Below are 21,853 nucleotides of genomic sequence, written 5' to 3'. Positions count from 1 at the left end.
ACCTTAGTAGTAGGCGGCGGGGATTCCTGGGGCAGATCGGCTGTGGTGGCAGGGTGAGTCGCGGCAAAGTACACATTTGGTCGCTGCAAAACGGCTGCGATCAAATTTCCCATTCCGGATCTCCGGTGTCTAGGTGGGGGTAACGCCACCGTTTGGCAGGATTGAAATAACATAGCGTTATGGATCACAGGAGAACAGATCAATCGACAATTTAGCTAATTACTTATTGTGTGGAATGTATTTATGCACATATTAAAGGGGGGGGGGGATTAAATAAAAACTGGCAGTTTGGACTGTTGTTTTAATCTAGGTATTGTCCTTATTGTCACGGTTGACCAAAACTTTTAGCATCGAAACCACCGAGATCACTATCGCCAGACAGGACACAATAGAATAAATGAAAGTTTATTCTGGCAAGCCAGCAAACACACAATATACACAGTCACAATGAAACACCTAAGCAAGAAACTGGCATCAACTAGGTGCAGGGGCCTGCTTCAGTAGGCTTGCCCTGAACGTCTTCCCCGGCTTCTCAGTGCTATTCGAGCAAGAGCACTTTTGAAAATCCCGCCAGCCGTGTCTCCGATCGACTCCCAAACTGTTCTGGTTCTCTGATCGGCCGCGCTCCTTACATAGCCCTTGGTCTGCTATACTTTTCATGGAGCAGGGGCTGCCGACCAATCGGAGCTCGGATCGTGACGAGTGCGCACCCGGCTGCACCAATCCAGTGGAGGGCGCACTCTGGACCGCCCCTCGAGGAAGGAGCTGCTGGCGAGTGTGAAATTCGAAATTGCCAATGTGAATCGCGCCTAGGGGACTGAGATCAGGCAACGGTTCCCTTAGCCAGCCCCATACCTCTCGCTGGGTAGGCGCCGCAGCGTCTCGGAGGAACAAAGGCTCTGCCCTGCTGAGAGCCCGTCCCCGGAGCTGATTATCAGCCCTTCCCCGCTCACCATTCTCCCAGTACTCAGCTGCCTCCAGCCTTTGTCACGACCTGGCATTTCTCTGTCTGCAGCCCAGCTAAGTGAATTACTATGTCTGCACGCGGAGAAATGCTGACAACACAACTCGCATCACTGGCTTGCTAACTGTGTGGAGAACATACTAACATAGGGAATCAAAGTGCTTTTTATGATACAGTCCCCGTTCCCCTTCATACAGTTTTCCCACTTCCAGGTATCAAATAGTGATTATCTCATTTTTTGGAAGGGGTTACACAAAACATTGCATCCAGGCCAAAATGAGCCTGACAGAGGCGGCCATTACACACGGTATTGGGGCAGCCAGCCGGGCTTCACCTTTATTATGTGAGGCAGGCTTCCCTTACCGGCACACTTATGTTGAAGGAATAAAATAAAGGACAGAAAAAATGGAGAGGTAAAAACATAAAGGTACTGTAAAGAAACGTTTAAAACTAAAAATATGTGTGGGGCAACTGCCCCTTTTAATATGTGCACAGGAGGTTTTGAAACCTTTTATACACAGTTATATCTATAACGAACTGGTATTTAAAGGGTATCACAACCTAAAAGACGTATAAAGAGAAAGCAAAAAGTCAAGCTTACATTATCTATTTACTTTCTTGCATCGGTCTCCATTAGCTGCTGCTATTTTGACATGAATGCTGACTGAATACTTGTTGAAAACAGTGCTTAACAATAAATCCTAGCTACATTTTTGTTATTGAATTAGTACATACAAATGAAAGTCACATATAATAAATGTTATTTTGAAAAGTGAAGTTCCAATGAAGTTGTTTTTCTTTACAAATTGCTTATTACTTTTCTGTTATCATTCTGCTTGCATATTTCATTGTGAAATCATTCAGTGGTTTTATTTTTCTGTGAAATATTGTTATAGAATTATATTTTCACAGGTCATGCACATTTTTTAAGAATCTCCTTACAATTTAAAGAGGCAATCCAAGCTGGTTTTTTTTGTGTGTGAAGAGTATTAAAGCAGGGAATATTTGCCTCCATTGTATGTGCCAGTAGCCACTCTGTTCGGCTACTAGGGTTCACCTTTTGGCAGAGTTTCAAAGCTCCCCGCACCCTGCGGGCCAATAGGAAGCCGTGATGTCATTGGGTTCGTCTTTCTATTGGCCCGCGCCACGCGGGAACTTTAAACCTCAGCTAGCTCAGCTGGAGTGGCTACAGGCACCCCCTTACAGAGGTAAGTACCTCCGGAAGCAGGGGATCCCCGGAGCTGGGATTCAGCTCTGGAGACCCCATGCTTTAATCCTCGGTAATTTTTTATTTATTTTTTACTTACAAATGTTAAAAACAAAAAGAGCTTCGATTGCTCGTTGAAGGCGTATATCATTTGAACTAGGGGAGGGGCTTCGGTGCTGAACCGTACTGTTTTCAGCACATGGGGATCCCCTGGCTCACAAGATAATTATCGGTGAAGGTGCTTCTCATGGAGGAAACCACATGGCCGCCGTGTGCCGACCAATCTTTCTATTGGCTCACAGATCGCCTGACATTTACGCGGCCGCACAGTTTCCCCTGGTATCTATATCAGTAACTATTGTCGGGAACTAGTGGGCTCCTAGCGCTGAAAATAACTCATTTCAGCATCCGGGGCTCCGTTCAATTGAATTATTACAAAAAATAATGACACATTCCCAGACGGGATTGCTGCTTTAACTTCTGTTGTATTCTTTGTGCCACTAGCTAACCTCTAATGCGGGGCTGCCAAAGGTCAGGCCTCGAGCAACAGGCCAGGTTTTCAGATCAATACACAGCTGAGCGAGTTGCCTGCAGGCTACCTAGATAAATAAAGTGTTAATTCGAGAAGGCTTGAAAACCTGGCCTGTTGGTTTCTCCTGAAGACTGGACTTGGGCAGCCCAGCTCTAACAGTGTAGGCAGCAGACACTTGTTTGAAAAAGTGAATAAGTCTTAAAAAGATAAAAAAGGGAGCAAGCAACTATGGCAAGGCTGTGGCCAGGGGTCCTCCAGCAAACCGTGATCGCGGCGTCCCTTACCTGGGAAATGGAAGAGTAAGTCCTCCTCTTCCATTTCCCTACACAATAGATCAAGCAGGTCGTGCTCTCCCCCGGAAAAGCACTTTGCAAGCATGACGTAGCAAGACCCCATGATGTATTGGCTATGTCTTGGGGTACCCAAAGGGTTAATAAAAGTTGTCAATCCCCTCTGGCATGTTAGAGATTACATGACTCTTGAAAACGTTCTCCCTCTCTCCCTTGTCGTATTGCACATGCTGGGGAAATGATATAAGATATATACAAAAACATGCTCTCCATTGACCATCACTAAGGCTGGGGCCATGGTACCGCAGACCGTGCGGACACGAACTAACAGACTGCATTAAGGCAGTGTCTGCGTCCATGCGGTGTGCGGGCGTGGGCGTGCGTTGTGCAAGAGATCAGTTCAAACTGATTTCTTGGCGCGACAGGCCAGTCACGTGAGTGGTTCGCCAATGAGGGCGAATCAGCTCCGTGACATCACTGGCACGCCACTAGACGCCCATGAACAGCGCGTGTACCATGGCCGAAAAACCCCCCCGCTTCAAGCGGGTGACGTCTCGGCCACGCACGCCTCCGCACAATTAAGGCACTATGGACCGGGCCTAATGATAGCCACATATTCACACATACTCCATAGAAAGGTTCTGGCACCTGCACTGCAGAGGGCACAACACATGGCAATCCACAGCATACCCACGCTGTGTGTGCCCAGCTGTGCTATGGCTATTCAGCTGATTAATGACCAACAATGAGTTAGCAGGAACTCAAGGACAGGAGCTCATAAGTTTTGCATGTGTAGGGAAAAAGAAGCAATTGATGTCAATTGCAATGAATAATGGCATAAGAAATGACGTTCACATTCAGGAACAAGGTCAGGATGGCAAGAGGCTTCACACTGCTATTGACAAGTCATTTCCTGTGACACAAAACTGCTTTGCAGAGTAGTTGGAAGTCAATGTTTTTTTTTTAAACACTGTTAGTGCGATATCTAACATTACTACACTCCTGAATTCTTCAGTAACTTGTCCCTTCAAAAAATAATAATGTTCTGCAAATAAAAAGGGATCAACAAATGTTGATACAGATGAGGTGTTGGTGACAGCACTAGCTTTAAAGCTGTAGTTCAAGCAATATCCTACATGTGTGGGTTTTTTTAATAAATCAGTTCGGTACTATGAGAAAATACTTGAAGCATTTTAAAAAAAAAGTCTAAATTAAAATGTTATTGTATTATAAGATAACAAGCATTTTTTGTTTCTACAGCAACCTTTTACAAAGTCACATTTATATATTTATTTATTTATAAAATATTTTACCAGGAAGTAATACACTGAGAGTTACCTCTTGTTTTCAAGTATGTCCTGGGCATAGAGTTAAGACAAATAATACATGGTTACAAATACATAGTTACATAAGGGAACAGGGTATACATTATATACAAGACATTGCATGCACAGTTAAAGATAATATATATTATGTGCGTACAGTGGCGGCCGCCACCGCGGGATTTTTAAAAACGCGGCGGCGCGGCTTTTTTTCATCAGTTTTCCGTGCTGCGGGCGCTTTCAATGATAAGCGCCATTAGCGCTTATCTGATGATGCGGCCACCGCGCGGGAAACTCCGAGAAAAACGGAGAAAATCCCTCCATTTATCCGGGTAAGTAGGAGAATAGGAGGGGCCGCAACAGTATGTAACAGTTACAGACCAGATTAAAGTGTGAGACAGCTTTAGTTTTGAAAGAACTTAGACTGGTGGAGGCTGTGAGAGTCTCCGGTGGGTTGTTCCAGTTTTGTGGTGCATGGTAAGAGAAGGAGGAGCGGCCAGGTACTTTGCTGAACCTTGGGACCATGAACAGTCTTTTGGAGTCAGATCTCAGATAAGTGCTGCATGTGGTAGGGGTGAGGAGCTTGTTCAGATAGACGGGTAGCTTGTCCAGAAAGTATTTGAAGGCAAGACAGCAAAGGTGAACTAGACTCGAGTGACGACCTAGTTCTTTAAACATTTCGCAGTGATGTGCTGTAGTTGCATTGGAGAACAAAATGGCATATTGAATTGTAGAGGGTGTCAAGTTTGCTAAGGTGGGTTTGGGGTGCTGAGCCATATACTATGTCTCCATAGTCGATAATTGGCATTAGCATCTGCTGTGTGATACGCTTTCTGACCAGCAGGCTTTCTTCTGAAACAGGCTCTGACACTGCGCTTTTTGAGCCCTGCCCTCTCTCTAGCAGTGCACCAATTGTATCTAGTGACTGCCTGGTCACATGATCTTCTCCACAGAACTTTGCATCTTTGATCCTCTTCTACTGCACTGACAGCCATTTAGTGAAGCCTTGAACCGAATCTTCGCAGATCGATCGGCAACACTGTTAATTACTTACATTGTGTGGATTATATTGATGCACATATTAAAGAGGGAAAAAATAATAAATTAAAAAAAAGCAGCTTGGACTGCTGCTTTAACTTATTAAGCATATCCTGACTGCTGTGCATATGTACATATATGATTTTGGTTTCCATACCTTGCAACTGCACTCATTGAGCACATACTATACCCGTTTACTGATCCGTACATATATACTGTAGCAGGTATTATACCTATTTACTGATCCGTACATATATAGCAGATACTATACCTATTTACTGATCCATATGTACAGTATATAGCAGGTATTATACCTGTTTACTGATCCGTACATATATAGCCGATACTATACCTGTTTACTGATCCGTACATATATAGCCGATACTATACCTGTTTACTGATCCGTACATATATAGCCGATACTATACCTGTTTACTGATCCGTACATATATAGCCGATACTATACTATACCCGTTTTCTGACCCTGCAAGTATTGAAACTATTTCTGCCAGTGTGTTGGGACACACTTGTCTATCTCCTGCACCTACCGGTTGAAGCTTGGATGTTTCAGCTAATTCAGTCAGCTAGGGGGGAAAAAACAATAATAATAATATTTATTTTTTTATTCATCCTATTAAGTGTATATATAAGTATGTATAAATTCATGCTTTTTTTAGTGTACAGCAAACAGTACGTTAGGCGACCTCCATAAACCTTACTTAAAAGAACGCATCCCCACCCAGGATAAACAGGAAGTCCAATGTACATATTTTCTTGTGACAAATGTTGGAGGATTTGGTCTTTTATTAGTTGTGTCTATTTCAGATTTGCTATACTTGAGTAACTTTAATATGTGCAGTGCTAGAGGTGCAGTCACTGTAAGACAGGGCAGTGCTAGAGGTGCAGTCCCTGTAAGACCGGGCAGTGTTAGAGGTGCAGTCACTGTAAGACAGGGCAGTGTTAGAGGTGCAGTCACTGTAAGACAGGGCAGTGCTAGAGGTGCAGTCACTGTAAGACAGGGCAGTGCTAGAGGTGCAGTCACTGTAAGACAGTGCAGTGCTAGAGGGGCAGTCACTGTAAGACAGGGCAGTGCTAGAGGTGCAGTCACTGTAAGACAGGGCAGTGCTAGAGGTGCAGTCACTGTAAGACAGGGCAGTGCTAGAGGTGCAGTCCATGTAAGACAGGGGAGTGCTAGAGGTGCAGTCACTGTAAGACAGGGCAGTGCTAGAGGTGCAGTCACTGTAAGACAGGGCAGTGCTAGAGGTGCAGTCCCTGTAAGACAGGGCAGTGCTAGAGGTGCAGTCACTGTAAGACAGGGCAGTGCTAGAGGTGCAGTCACTGTAAGACAGGGCAGTGCTAGAGGTGCAGTCACTGTAAGACAGGGCAGTGCTAGAGGTGCAGTCCCTGTAAGACAGGGCAGTGCTAGAGGTGCAGTCCCTGTAAGACAGGGCAGTGCTAGAGGTGCAGTCACTGTAAGACAGGGCAGTGCTAGAGGTGCAGTCCCTGTAAGACAGGGCAGTGCTAGAGGTGCAGTCACTGTAAGACAGGGCAGTGCTAGAGGTGCAGTCACTGTAAGACAGGGCAGTGCTAGAGGTGCAGTCCCTGTAAGACAGGGCAGTACTAGAGGTGCAGTTCCTGTAAGACAGGGCAGTGCTAGAGGTGCAGTCACTGTAAGACAGGGCAGTGCTAGAGGTGCAGTCACCGTAAGACAGGGCAGTGCTAGAGGTGCAGTCACCGTAAGACAGGGCAGTGCTAGAGGTGCAGTCACTGTAAGACAGGGCAGTGCTAGAGGTGCAGTCACTGTAAGACAGGGCAGTGCTAGAGGTGCAGTCACTGTAAGACAGGGCAGTGTTAGAGGTGCAGTCACTGTAAGACATGGCAGTACTAGAGGTGCAGTCACTGTAAGACAGGGCAGTGCTAGAGGTGCAGTCACTGTAAGACAGGGCAGTGCTAGAGGTGCAGTCACTGTAAGACAGGGCAGTGCTAGAGGTGCAGTCACTGTAAGACAGGGCAGTGCTAGAGGTGCAGTCACTGTAAGACAGGGCAGTGCTAGAGGTGCAGTCACTGTAAGACAGGGCAGTGCTAGAGGTGCAGTCACTGTAAGACAGGGCAGTGCTAGAGGTGCAGTCACCGTAAGACAGGGCAGTGCTAGAGGTGCAGTCACCGTAAGACAGGGCAGTGCTAGAGGTGCAGTCACCGTAAGACAGGGCAGTGCTAGAGGTGCAGTCACCGTAAGACAGGGCAGTGCTAGAGGTGCAGTCACCGTAAGACAGGGCAGTGCTAGAGGTGCAGTCACCGTAAGACAGGGCAGTGCTAGAGGTGCAGTCACTGTAAGACAGGGCAGTGCTAGAGGTGCAGTCACTGTAAGACAGGGCAGTGCAAGAGGTGCAGTCCCTGTAAGACCGGGCAGTGCTAGAGGTGCAGTCTCTGTAAGACCGGGCAGTGCTAGAGGTGCAGTCACCGTAAGACAGGGCAGTGCTAGAGGTGCAGTCACCGTAAGACAGGGCAGTGCTAGAGGTGCAGTCACCGTAAGACAGGGCAGTGCTAGAGGTGCAGTCACCGTAAGACAGGGCAGTGCTAGAGGTGCAGTCACTGTAAGACAGGGCAGTGCTAGAGGTGCAGTCACTGTAAGACAGGGCAGTGCTAGAGGTGCAGTCACCGTAAGACAGGGCAGTGCTAGAGGGGCAGTCCCTGTAAGACAGGGCAGTGCTAGAGGTGCAGTCCCTGTAAGACAGGGCAGTACTAGAGGTGCAGTCACTGTAAGACCGGGCAGTGCTAGAGGTGCAGTCTCTGTAAGACCGGGCAGTGCTAGAGGTGCAGTCCCTTTAAGACAGGGCAGTGCTAGAGGTGCAGTCACTGTAAGACCGGGCAGTGCTAGAGGTGCAGTCACTGTAAGACAGGGCAGTGCTAGAGGGGCAGTCACTGTAAGACCGGGCAGTGCTAGAGGTGCAGTCACTGTAAGACAGGGCAGTGCTAGAGGTGCAGTCACTGTAAGACCGGGCAGTGCTAGAGGTGCAGTCACTGTAAGACAGGGCAGTGCTAGAGGGGCAGTCACTGTAAGACCGGGCAGTGCTAGAGGTGCAGTCACTGTAAGACAGGGCAGTGCTAGAGGTGCAGTCCCTGTAAGACAGGGCAGTACTAGAGGTGCAGTTCCTGTAAGACAGGGCAGTGCTAGGGGTGCAGTCACCGTAAGACAGGGCAGTGCTAGGGGTGCAGTCACCGTAAGACAGGGCAGTGCTAGAGGTGCAGTCACTGTAAGACAGGGCAGTGCTAGAGGTGCAGTCACCGTAAGACAGGGCAGTGCTAGAGGTGCAGTCACTGTAAGACAGGGCAGTGCTAGATGTGCAGTCACTGTAAGACAGGGCAGTGCTAGAGGTGCAGTCCCTGTAAGACCGGACAGTGTTAGAGGTGCAGTCCCTGTAAGACAGGGCAGTGCTAGAGGTGCAGTCACTGTAAGACAGGGCAGTACTAGAGGTGCAGTCACTGTAAGACAGGGCAGTGCTAGAGGTGCAGTCCCTGTAAGACCGGGCAGTGTTAGAGGTGCAGTCACTGTAAGACAGGGCAGTGCTAGAGGTGCAGTCACTGTAAGACAGGGCAGTGCTAGAGGTGCAGTCACTGTAAGACAGGGCAGTGCTAGAGGTGCAGTCACTGTAAGACAGGGCAGTGCTAGAGGTGCAGTCACTGTAAGACAGGGCAGTGCTAGAGGTGCAGTCCCTGTAAGACTGGGCAGTGTTAGAGGTGCAGTCACTGTAAGACAGGGCAGCGAAGAGGTGCAGTCACTGTAAGACAGGGCAGCGCTAGAGGTGCAGTCACTGTAAGACAGGGCAGTGCTAGAGGTGCAGTCACTGTAACACAGGGCAGTGCTAGATGGGCAGTCACTGTAAGACAGGGCAGTGCTAGAGGTCCAGTTCCTGTAAGACAGGGCAGTGCTAGAGGTGCAGTCCCTGTAAGACCGGGCAGTGTTAGAGGTGCAGTCACTGTAAGACCGGGCAGTGCTAAAGGTGCAGTCACTGTAAGACCGGGCAGTGCTAGAGGTGCAGTCACTGTAAGACATGGCAGTGCTAGAGGTGCAGTCACTGTAAGACAGGGCAGTGCTAGACGGGCAGTCACTGTAAGACAGGGCAGTGCTAGAGGTGCAGTCACTGTAAGACAGGGCAGTGCTAGAGGTGCAGTCACTGTAAGACATGGCAGTGCTAGAGGTGCAGTCACTGTAAGACAGGGCAGTGCTAGACGGGCAGTCACTGTAAGACAGTGCAGTGCTAGAGGTGCAGTCACTGTAAGACAGGGCAGTGCTAGAGGTCCAGTTCCTGTAAGACAGGGCAGTGCTAGACGGGCAGTCACTGGAAGACAGGGCAGTGCTAGAGGTGCAGTCACTGTAAGACAGGGCAGTGCAAGAGGTGCAGTCCCTGTAAGACAGGGCAGTGCTAGAGGTGCAGTCACTGTAAGACAGGGCAGTGCTAGAGGTGCAGTCACTGTAAGACAGGGCAGCGCTAGAGGTGCAGTCACTGTAAGACAGGGCAGCGCTAGAGGTGCAGTCACTGTAAGACAGGGCAGTGCTAGAGGTGCAGTCACTGTAACACAGGGCAGTGCTAGATGGGCAGTCACTGTAAGACAGGGCAGTGCTAGAGGTCCAGTTCCTGTAAGACAGGGCAGTGCTAGAGGTGCAGTCCCTGTAAGACCGGGCAGTGTTAGAGGTGCAGTCACTGTAAGACCGGGCAGTGCTAAAGGTGCAGTCACTGTAAGACCGGGCAGTGCTAGAGGTGCAGTCACTGTAAGACATGGCAGTGCTAGAGGTGCAGTCACTGTAAGACAGGGCAGTGCTAGAGGTGCAGTCACTGTAAGACAGGGCAGTGCTAGAGGTGCAGTCACTGTAAGACAGGGCAGTGCTAGAGGTGCAGTCCTAGTTAGCTCACACACAAACATTCTATAAACGATGTCATTGACTTCCTGAAGTAAATGAAACATGAAAAGGTTGATACCAGCACGCCACATGAATTAACGGGGTTGTGCACTAGGGGAAAATAGCAAAACACAATAAAAACACTGACTAACAAGTCCAGGCGGAAGTGGTTGATCAGTAAGTCCCCAAATTGTGTGCACTCATAACCCTACAATGTGAACAGCATAATAAATTATTGTAAAAATATGATTCGAGATGCTAGAACAATAGAACCCCGCAAAAATGAAACAAATACCAGAGAATATTTAATTATTAAAATACATTTATTGATATACAATATATATATAAAATACAAGGGGTTTATGTAATGTTCCAATTGGTGGCGACAGTTGTTGTACCAACAGAAGCCAGTGGTAATAAAATCACTGGACGGTGATTGGTAGTATCTTGGAGGAAATAGAGGACTGACCCAATTGAGCTTACTAGAAGGAAAGGACTACCTAGTAGAGCCCTCCCTTCCACGATCACACTACAATAGTATAATATGTAGGGGCTCTGCTTTGCCATGGTAAGAACGGCTACATTGAGTCCGAGCAAGATAAACCGTGGTGGGAACGGATATCAGAGAACCATAGCGTACCTGAGCACCACGTATGATATACCAGGGTAGTGACGGTTACAGTGGACCGAAGCAAATGGCCGTGGTAAGAACGTTTTCTGGGAGCCACAACCTTACCAGGTACCCTCTTACAGGGAATGGGTACTAATGGTAAGTGTTACGCTCAGAGTCAGTGACGTTAGTACAAGTAACTCAAGAAGATGACAATTCATATAGCACCATCTGAAAGAAAAAGTCAACAACAGCAACAGGGTACTCCTGATACAATATGCAGAAAGGGTAGAGCACAGGAGCACAGCACAAAATCCATCCATGAAGAGAAAATAAGTTCCGGGCAACTCCATATAAAAAGTTAAAGGTATTTTAATGAGTGTACAAAAATGAGGAGAGAGCTAACGCACCAACGCGTTTCATCCACATGTATTACTACTGTGAAGCGCTATGTACATTAATGGTGCTATATAAATAAAGACATACAATACAATACAATACAATCCCAAAGGGACTTTATCGCGCCCTGGAACCGAAGAACCTTGGATCTACTGTGGATTTCCCTATGGGCAGGTAATGGACTTCGGCCCCTACTGTTTACCTTTGACCCATTCTGGGATTATTGTGGGGTTAACATACCAAGACCATTGGATGCGGTGGTCAAGTGACACTGCTAGGTCTGGTTGCCCCTGAAATATCTATTTCGATGGATTGTTATATATCATGATGGGTTCCAGTTTACCGTCTTCATTTGAATTTTCATATACTGTATGATACACATCTGTATCTGAGCACCACTTCTCCACACATTCTACTCCTGATACAAGTCTCCAATTAGTGTCAGTGAGCCACTGGATGCTAGCATATTGTAGCAATTGTAGCACAAGTTGTAAGAAAATGCAACAGTAGTCAGCTCAAATACTATGTATCTAAAAGGTAAATAAATAACCAGTAGCTATTGTCAGCAGAAATGCCGTAGTTGCCAATGTCAGGATAAATACTGTAACTGCCTGGATGGATCGTTCCGGTCAGTCTATTTTCTCCAAATGCTGTAGCAGCAAACGGCACCCTTGTGAAAAGGTGTATGTCCCAGAAATACCAGAGGCAAGTCAATTAGATCTGCGCGTGTTCACCGCTTGCTGTGGCAACAATGTACGCCTATCTGAAGAGGCGTGTGGGGTTCTGTTGTTCTAGAATCTTATATTTACAATACTTTATTACGCTCTTCAGTCAGTGTTTTTACTGCAGTAAATGCACGCATCCCCTGTGTTCACCTTCTCACACCCCTTTCAAATCAAGAAAGCTTTGGTTTTCAATAGGGGGGAGGGAGAATTTCATGGGGGGGCGGGCCCACAAAGGTCCCAAGCTCTCTCCCAAGGCCTCTGCAGCTTATCCTACCTGGTCTTCTGCGACGTGTCACCACGGTAACTCGGTGGCGGGGTCACGTGACCTCACGTTGCCATGGCAACCTAACGTCACATAACCCCGTGGCGTCATTTGATGCCGGAGTCGAGCAGGGGGGAGGGGTGCGTGCCGGGAGGTTAGCAGGCAGGGGGCGCAGGATCAAAACTTTGCGCACCCCTGATTAGATCATGCTCAGTACATAGTGCCATCTTACTAACAGGAGGAGCTCATTGTGTGCACCAGTTCTTAACCCTGTAGAAATTCCTTTAGCAATAGAGCAGCAAAGATTTACTTTGTTATAGACTTGGGTAAAAATGTTATACGGCATACAAACCTTTTTTTTTTTTTAACGTTATGTTAGTTTTTTTAACATTAATTAATTTTTGGCTGTAACTCTGATGAATTTTAAAGAGGTCCAAGAAAAACAAACATTTAGAAGGAAACCAGTGGATATAAAATATTATTATATTATAATACAAATATTCAGCACAGTTGTTATAATGTAATTATTACATAAAAATGTTTTCTATTATTTTCTAAGCTAAAGCCCGCATCTCCAATTTGGTAAAACAGTAAGAACAACTACAAACAGGATAAAGGATTATTTCTGAAAGCAATTTCACTGATTGCACTTTTACAGAGGAGGATAATAGTAGAAAAAAATGCTAACATTTTGCTGGGTTTGGTAATAACAGAAAAGTGCATATTTTAATTCTGCTGTTTGCAATGGAAGGGAATGAAACATGTATGCAGTGGTCATCCTACACTGTGCTTCTTCACACCAATCGTAACCAGAGAAAGAGTTAAAGAGCAGGGGAACTTAACCTTTCACACACAGGCTTCCTGTCCAAAGCTCCTTTACCGTCACCAGTCCTTGTTCAAGATGTTGTGATCACTACCTTTTAAATCTTCTTCTGGGGGATGTGTGAAAGTTTTCCTGAGATGATACTCAGGCACTTGAGGTCGCACACTGATTACAGTGTCCCGCCCAGAGGTTACTGTGGCAATGTAGCTTGGATACAGCTGTTTGTTCTTCCTGCATAAACTCCTATCCATTGCCTAGCTACAGGGAAGTAGTGTGAGTGCCCCGCCTCCTGCTGCTGTGGCTGCCGCCTGGGTTGAGCTCACACAGAGCTCACATATCCTTGAATTTAGATCTGTTGCGCCCATCTTTCTTTTCTTTTTTTTTGCATGTCCGGATACCCTTCTGGAACTTGTCTGTGCTATGGCACAACATGCTTGACCTCCCTAGTAGAAAACACTGCAGCAGCAGAAAAATGCAGCCCCCCATAGTTTCTGCGTGTGACTGTTCTCTCTTCCTCTGCTCCTTCAAGCAAAGCAAGGCGGCGGTGAGGCTAAAAGAAGACATGAAGAAGGTGGTATCCCAGCCTGGCAGGGGGCAGCCCTGCAGGAAATTGTTTGGCGTGCGGCTCAAGGATCTCCAAAGGGACGGACTGGTAACGAACGGTGTCCCAGCCGTGGTGTGGAATATAGTGGAGTACTTACGGAGTGAAGGTAAGCTCTTGCCTGGCAGTTTTTATACGTTGTCTGTTAAGATAACTTTGTTTATCACTGGAGACGTAGATTGTTTACATTTCACGCAAGTCGTGGATTTACGCATCCCTTACTGGGGGCTCTCATACTTAAGGCTCTGGCCAGGCAGGGAGCGAGCGTTTGTGCACGGTGACGTCTCGCGCTCTGCTGGCCCGGGCGATTTATGGCCAGCTAGTTGCGCGTGGGCATGTCGGGGGGGCGGAAGGGGGTCGGCCATGACGTCACGGAGCTGGTTCGCCCTCATTGGGCGAACCGTTCACGTGACGCGCCAGCGAGCAGCATAATCAAATTTGCTTGCCTCTGCAAGCAGCTAAGTGCCTTGCATGCGCAGGAGCTCGCTCACGCTGCCCACACACATTGCAGCAAAGTGTTTCATTGCGGCGAGCGCGTGCTCCCGCTCAGCGTCACCCTGCACAAAGCCTTAGTCCCTCCTACCCGGTGGTCCATGAATACGTTAGTTGTGGTTCCTGAAGCCTTTTAAAATTCACTCAGGGCAGCTGTCTGTGACTTTTATATCATGCGTGAGGCTAATTATTCTATTCAGGTCAAATATATACAGAAGTACAATTTCAGCGCTCCTCCCAAATTGGCTTGCAATTTCCTAATGACATGCAGTATTAACATTTAGTACATAAGTCTGTGTAATAAAGGAATCATTTGGTCGCATCTTTTGATCAAAACATGATTCAAGCCTGCTAACCCCGTCAAGGTAAACACCATATAACAGGTACTTGCACTGAACGAATACAATGTCCTACTGTCCTTTTGGACTAAACTTGGTGAATATGTGAAGGTGCCCTGAAAGGGTTAAATGAATCAGTATAAAACTGGCATGATCCAGTAGCAAAGTTCCCTTATTATGAAGGCAAACTGTGCGCACAAATTCCCTGGTGAAAAATAATACATACACCTTTCATTTGTCAGCCATAGACTTACTCACCTCTTCAGTAGCGTCAAGTATAGACTGACACTGAAGTGTATTTATACGAATATGTACAGCATGTATAATATTGAACACAAGTAAGAAAGTATTGTAGTGATGTTTAACATTGAACTTTACCAATAAAGAAATGTTTGCGAACGCCTGCCATAGCTGCTCTGTCACCTGAGGTGACACTGTAGCATTTGTGGAACGTATTATACTCTTATATACACTCCAGATATAGCAAACATGCCTCCTTCCCTTCATAGTGTTGCAATGGTCTGTGACCTGTAATATGCTTCCATGTGTACACAGTCTTACACATATGCTCTGTTTCACCCCATTAAACTCCGCATAGAAATTTCATTCCCCTCTCATTGAAAAGTAATTAAAAAAACAAGCAGAGTTAGCTTGATAAAAACCTTTCTAAAATCAAAGAAGAAAGGGCTTTCATTTCAGTTATAAAGAGAGCTGCATAGTAGCTCTTAAAAGCCAACTAGGTGTTAAAAAAACAAAACAAAAAAAAACCCCTATCCACATATGAAACAAAGGGCCTCATGTAGAGAGCATAGAATTTTAAAAGTGGCGAATTTCATAAAAAGTAGATTTTTTGGAGAGTTTTATTCTCCATATGCAGAAAAGTGCGAATTCTGCTATGTTTAACATGGAAGCGTGTGGCGAGTCTAAATTGGCGAGATGCGCGCTTCACAAATGTGTAAAAACAAATTCGCGCCTTTTTTTCCCCTTTACTATAGGCGGCGAGCGCCATCTTGCCATCTTTTCCTGGCGCGGCAAAAATGCGAGAATCGCGCCATTTTCTTGGCGCGAACAGCCGCTACATGCCGTTCGCACCTCTCTGCATTCGGAGAGTTTTAAAAATGGCGAGATGGAGGTTCTCGCCAGCCGCGAGGCGAGTTTTAGCAATAGAAAAAACAAAATGGCGCGTTTTTCGTAACTCGCCATTTTCTGCCGGTTTCTGCGCGAAATTGTACAAAAAATGGCGAATTTCGAAATAACGATGCTCTCTGCATGAGGCCCAAAGTCAGGTTCTGGCTGTACACTAACATCACGTTGTACCTTTCAGTAGTGTAAGCCCCTCCTGTACTAATAAATTTACCAAAACCTAGAAATGTTAAAATAGATTCTGGTTACTTCCTAAAAGGAGCTCAAATGTGTTTTCTGTTATTTGATCGTCTTCTAAACAGAGCAGTGTGACGAGTTTTCAGAACCCACAGAAAGAGAGTATAGTATTCCAGGTGTACGAGTTCAGCCATGTGCGAGAGGTCATCTCGCATGGGTGACTTTTTGGCATGATGTTTGTTATTATTAACTTCTGGGTACAAGTTCTGCCCCATTTTTAGTCCATTGTTTTGAATAAATCATCTTCTTAAGTTTTCGTTTGCAGTGTTAAAACCATCGGTAGTTTATTTTTTAAATTAAAAATTACACTTTTTCCCCCAGCCAAACGAGTCTTAAAAAAGTAAGAGAAGCTGTATAGTCTGCATATTACTTAATATTTGTTGTTTGTTTCCTTAAACATATGCAAACCTCTTGAAATTATTCTTTTTTTTATTTTTAATTATTTCTTTGAAATTTTAGAAAACTAGTAAAAAAAAGAAGAAAAATACACTGGGGAAAAAGCAAACATCCTTGTTATTGGACATATCAGTCTCTATCTATTCTCAAGCTTCTATTCAATATGAAGGGAAGCTTTATTTCCCCTTGCTTGGGAAGATTTGCACTTCACTCATTGCAGTGGCATTGAACTTTTGCTGAGCAAGGAGACTGCTACAAGGCATGTTTAAGAGGTCCTATCCTAATACTCTTGTAGCTGTGCCGACAGGTAAAAAGAGAGTCACCGGAAACTCGGCAAAACATACAGATTTAAGACAAAGTTAAGTGCTACAGACAAATCACAAGGGGGTAGGTTTCTGTACTACAGAGCTTGCATTACAGAGCTTGCAGTGGTTTCTTTACTTACAGAGCTTACATTACAGAGCTTACATTACAGAGCTTGCAGTGGTTTCTGTAGTACAGAGCTCACGTTACAGAGCTTACATTACAGAGCTTACATTCTAAACAACGTGCTGGTTCCTCTTCTGTGTTTTCAGGGCTGACACAGGAGGGTCTTTTCAGGGTGAACGGAAGTGTCAAAGTTGTTGAACAGCTGCGCCTTAAGTATGAGCGTGGGGAGCGAGTGACACTAGCGGAAGATGGGGACGTACATTCAGCCGCCAGTCTACTCAAGCTGTTCCTCAGAGAGATGCCAGACGGAGTGATCAGTGCTGCAATGCTGCCCAAGTTCATTCAGCTTTACCAGGGTAAGCACAGTCTGGGTTACCTGCTGTTCCTAATTTTCATTTTTCCATGAATGCTTGAAGGCCCAGCAACGCATGTCCAAACTATCTGCAATGAATGCAGCATTAAAGGGGATAAAAGAAGCCACCACTGAACATTAATGTGAAGCAATATAACGACTGAGTAGTACTTCACACCTCACAATAACTAGAACATAGATATCAGAAACGCAAAGAACGTTGTAGATAAAATAAGCCTCCGACTTGCAGACCTCCATCCTAATGCCCTGTAACCTTTATCCGACACCAACATGGGAACCTGTAGTTTGGGAAAGACGCTCCTGTTGGCTATTAAAGTGTATTATATGTGGCAATGCACAGAAGAACACTTTTTTTAGGAAGTTGCGGGCGGCTGAAAGCACATATTCGTTTTCTGCATCATTGTGAAAAGAGATCAAGTTTATTTTGAGAGTGGTTAGAAAATATCCACCAAACAGGCAATGCTACATTTACCCCCTTCTGTGCTAAAAGCATGTTCTATATCCATGTTTTTTAACCAGGTTTCCCTGGGCATCTTCCCTAACTGGTTCCCTGCAATTTTCAGGTCATTTGAAAATTGGACCAAATACAGAAGAATTTACAATGCATCTGATCTCAGACACACTATTAGAGAGGGTTGGGGTTCCTTCCAATGCATCTCATCTCGGACACAACATTAGACATGGTTGGGGTTCCTTACAATGCGTCTGTATGTATGTACAGTTGTGTGAAAAAGAAAGTACTCCCTCTTTGAATTTTATGGTTTTATATATCAGGACATAATAACAATCATCCGTTCCTTAGCAGATCTTAAAATGAGGTAAATACAACCAGCTTTATGTATCGTTTATAGTATTAGCCACGGTGCTACTCATATGCTACTTCAAGCAAGTGTGTCTTAAGCTGTGTCTTAAAGGTGGATAGAGAGGATGCTAGTCGGGTATTGAGGGGAAGGGCATTCCAGAGGTGTGGGACAGTCAGTGAGAAAAGTTTAAGGTGGGAGAGGGCTTTAGATACAAAGGGGGTAGAGAGGAGACATCCTTGAGCAGAACGCAAGAGTCGAGATGGTACATAGCGAGAAATTAGGGCTGAGATGTAAGGAGGGGCAGAAGAGTAAAGCTTTAAAAGTGAGGAGGAGAATTGAGTGCGAAATGCGGGATTTGATGGGAAGCCAGGAGAGGGATTTTAGCAGGGGAGACGCTGAGACAGATTTAGGAAAGAGTAGTGTGATTCTGGCAGCAACGTTTAGGATAGATTGTAGGTGAGACATGTTAGCGGCAGGAAGGCTGAACAGCAGGAGGTTACAGTAATCGAGACGGGAGAGAATGAGGGCCTGAGTCAGAGTTTTAGCAGTCGAGTAACAGAGTATATTGGTGTATCTTTGTAATGTTGCGGAGGAAAAAGCGACAGGTTTTAGATACGTTTTGAATGTGAGGGGAGAATGTGAGAGAGGAGACGAGTGTGACCCCTAGGCAGCGTGCTCTTCTCAGACACACTATTAGAGAGGGTTGGGGTTCCTTCAATGCATCAGATCTCAGACGCGCTATTAGAGAGGGTTGGGATTCCTTACAATGCATCTGATCTCAGACGCGCTATTAGAGAGGGTTGGGGGTTCCTTACAATGCATCTGATCTCAGACGCGCTATTAGAGAGGGTTGGGGGTTCCTTACAATGCATCAGATCTCAGACGCGCTATTAGAGAGGGTTGGGGGTTCCTTACAATGCATCTGATCTCAGACGCGCTATTAGAGAAAGTTGGAATTCCTTACAATGCATCTGATCTCAGACGCGCTATTAGAGAGGGTTGGGATACAGCAGAATTTCACAATATAAATATTGGGTTCCGTAACCAAAAAATAAGTTCTCTACATTACTCTGCATAATGTTGTAGGTCCCCCCAGCGCTGAAGCATCTACGGCATATGAAGAATGCCAGATCTGCCAGCCTCTAGCATAAGGAACAACTGTTTTATAACTTGAGCAAACTGTCCTAGGCATAAATATCTCTGCAACAATTTTAACTGGACAGTCCGACTAGATCGTTTTCTGAGGTAAACATAGGAAAGCAATGAAGTCTTAAAACTATTTAGATGTTTGCTGGTAGTGATGATATTGCTTAATGGATGTAGTTTGTATAAAAAATATATGCCTCAATGAGCAGAGATTCTCAAATGTATCCTCAGAATCACCAGTCCCACCAGGCTTTATGGGGTAAGCAGTACTCTTGTAAACACATGCCTAGTTTGCATAACCATTATATTCTTTGGTAGTGCACAAACTTGTTCTGGATCAGGGCCCTGGGGAGAGATTTAGTAAACACTGTTAGAACAAATTACATCTGTGACGAACTACTGATTAAAAACACATCACTGCCTACAAATGAATCCCTTCCTCATTCTTTATCATTATTGCTATTACAACTCTCTAAATATGAAGCATGTTATACCGCCAGCTTCATCCTTAGCTAACAAGTTAGTTTCTCAAACTTTCCCAATAACTAGACCATGAAAGGCAGATATTATGGGAGTACTGCAGCGTGAAAGTAATGGTCACAATTCTAGTCACGAGTGTATTGAAAGTCGGATGTGTGGTGTTTGTATTTTTAGTTAGGGTGGCCAGTAAGTATGGCCACCTAGTTACATTAACAGTGCTGCCCGCCAAACCCTGCACTTACTTGCTGTTCCAGGCATACAGACTTCACCAGATCCCTGCCTTACTACACATGGCTACTAACGATAGGCTTCTTGATTGTCTTGTAATAATGGTGAGCTTTTGCTGTAGTCAGCACTTAAATCAATTACTGTCAGGTGTAACACGATAACCTTACTGTCATTCACAAGTTTGAGCCACTAACAGAAATATGATACAGTTCATAATATGATATGGTAAGGTACATTTCTTAGCAGAAACAGAAATATGTGGCACCCGCCCTTTAAGAAGAAAAAAAAGACTTTGCTTGCAAGTTTACTTTCTTTCAATAGTTGTTAATCATGTGGTAATAAATATATGATCCACAGTTCAGTTTTGGAAAATGTTACTGTAGCACTGCCCCCCCAGCCCCCTGGGAGATTGGACAGCCTATGCTACGTGTATGTGGTGCACTACCTGCTTAGAGCAGGAGATACTGAGCTGTCTGCGGTGAAGTAGAGATTGGGACAGGCTTGGGTTCTCGTTCTGTAGTTCTTTCTCTGGTGTCAGCGCCTCCATCTGTAGTGGGTCCCAGGGTGTCCGGAAGTCGGCCCCCACTACTGCGTTCTTCTCCCTCCGGTAAGACCGGAAGTTCGTCACCGGGCTGCGCACCGGAACAAGGCCTCACCCGGCGCCTCATTCAGGTAGGCTGCAACCGGATCCGCTGTAAAGTAGGAACGTGGCGGCTCACCCACAGCAAGGTAGGGGACATCGGCGTTATCGGGAGTCGCGGAGCATCTAGGCCGCTCCGGAACCTTCGCAGCCTCGGGGATGGACGCGATCAGGTCGGATTCTATCTCCGCACGGCAGGTAGGCTGTGGGCTCTTCTCCACAAGTCCCGCCCGGTAGAGATCTTCTTCCTCGTCTAGGGGGGACACGATGCCAGGGCTCATGGACTGTACCTATCCCTGATAGGCTTACACAGGCCATGAGTCACCACATTACTTCCATCACTTACAAGAGGGGCATAAGGGGGGGTCAAGAGCCCACAGACCTTAACCTGTTACTGCCTGTAGCTAACAGGACTTACATCACAGATATAACGGGAAAGATAGGTACTATGAGACATACCCTGTTAGATTAGATTTTCTGGTAATGAAACCAGTTGGATTTTTTTTTTTTTTTTTTAATTGGAAAAATCTGAACTTCACTTTGCGTGTTTTTGTAATTGGACCATTTTTTGTGTTTGTCCTCTGAGCAGGGTGAGGCCTGTTGTCATGTGGTTGTTATGATATGAATTGCTCAATCAACGGTTCAGCTGACTGCATTATAGCCAAATACCGTTTATATTAAATGTGCACAAATAGCTGCTGCTGCGTGTGACCAGAAATATAAAGCGAACAATAAACTGCTAATCCATATTCATCATGAAAACAATTTTCATTGTAATTGTTTGGCTAAGGCTTGTTTTATAGTTGGCGCGCTCGCGTGTTCTAATACTCGTGGACGTTAAGCACACTTTTTGTGTGTACAGGTCTGTGCTGTGCTGTGAGCGACAGGTGTGCGTGGCTATGACATCACACCCGGCTTCACACACAAACACAAGCTCAACCTGCACATCAATACCAGTCCCACTCCTCTTTACCAACCTCTTCTCCCCCTTTCTCCCTCAGTGATTCCTACCACCCCCTTCCTCCCCTTAGAGAACCCCCCCTCCGAGAGGTAGATTAATCAATGCAGAACTTGCTCTGTTCCTCCTGCCCTCTCCCCCCCCCCAAGCATATCCTAGCCGCGCTGTGATTGGCTTGGCAGCGTCACGTGGCTCGGCAGCGTCACGTGGCGCGGCAGCAGCGCAAAAATATAAATTTTCGCATACTTGCTGTGATCTGCCGCGGCACTGCTTACTGCCGTGCGCGCGGCTGCAGTATAGAATGCCAGGCCTGGAGATAGCCAATTCTAATTGATGCGCTCGCACTATATTACACGCCTAATATACCTGGCCAACCATGCTAAGGAAATCTACCCTGCATGCTCCACAATACACCCTTCCAAATTCTCCTCTCACATCCACTTTCTTTCTAGGCTCCTCCTCCTGGCTTCTGGGGATTTTTTCTCCCAATCCTGGTCCCTGTCTGATTTCGACATGC

General features: G+C 45.9%; 1 protein-coding gene across 11 annotated transcripts in view; it reads left to right on the top strand.

Annotated features, from left to right (window-relative positions):
* Window positions 1-21,853, top strand: part of FAM13A (family with sequence similarity 13 member A) — a 229,449-nt gene that overhangs the window by 38,464 nt on the left and 169,132 nt on the right. For 3 of the 11 annotated variants that reach the window (XM_075565797.1, XM_075565806.1, XM_075565762.1), the window contains exons 2-3: window positions 13,602-13,782; window positions 16,855-17,064. In XM_075565797.1, coding sequence (XP_075421912.1) covers window positions 13,635-13,782; window positions 16,855-17,064 — 358 coding nt within the window. In that variant the 5' untranslated portion in view covers window positions 13,602-13,634. Of the gene's footprint in view, window positions 1-12,999; window positions 13,783-16,854; window positions 17,065-21,853 lie in introns of those variants that run through there. The other 8 variants (XM_075565813.1, XM_075565729.1, XM_075565771.1 and 5 more) reach the window with 6 other exon arrangements.

The sequence above is a fragment of the Ascaphus truei genome, chromosome 1 (assembly GCF_040206685.1).
Source record: "Ascaphus truei isolate aAscTru1 chromosome 1, aAscTru1.hap1, whole genome shotgun sequence".
Lineage (NCBI taxonomy): Eukaryota > Metazoa > Chordata > Amphibia > Anura > Ascaphidae > Ascaphus > Ascaphus truei.
This window is presented reverse-complemented; position numbering and strand designations above follow the sequence as displayed.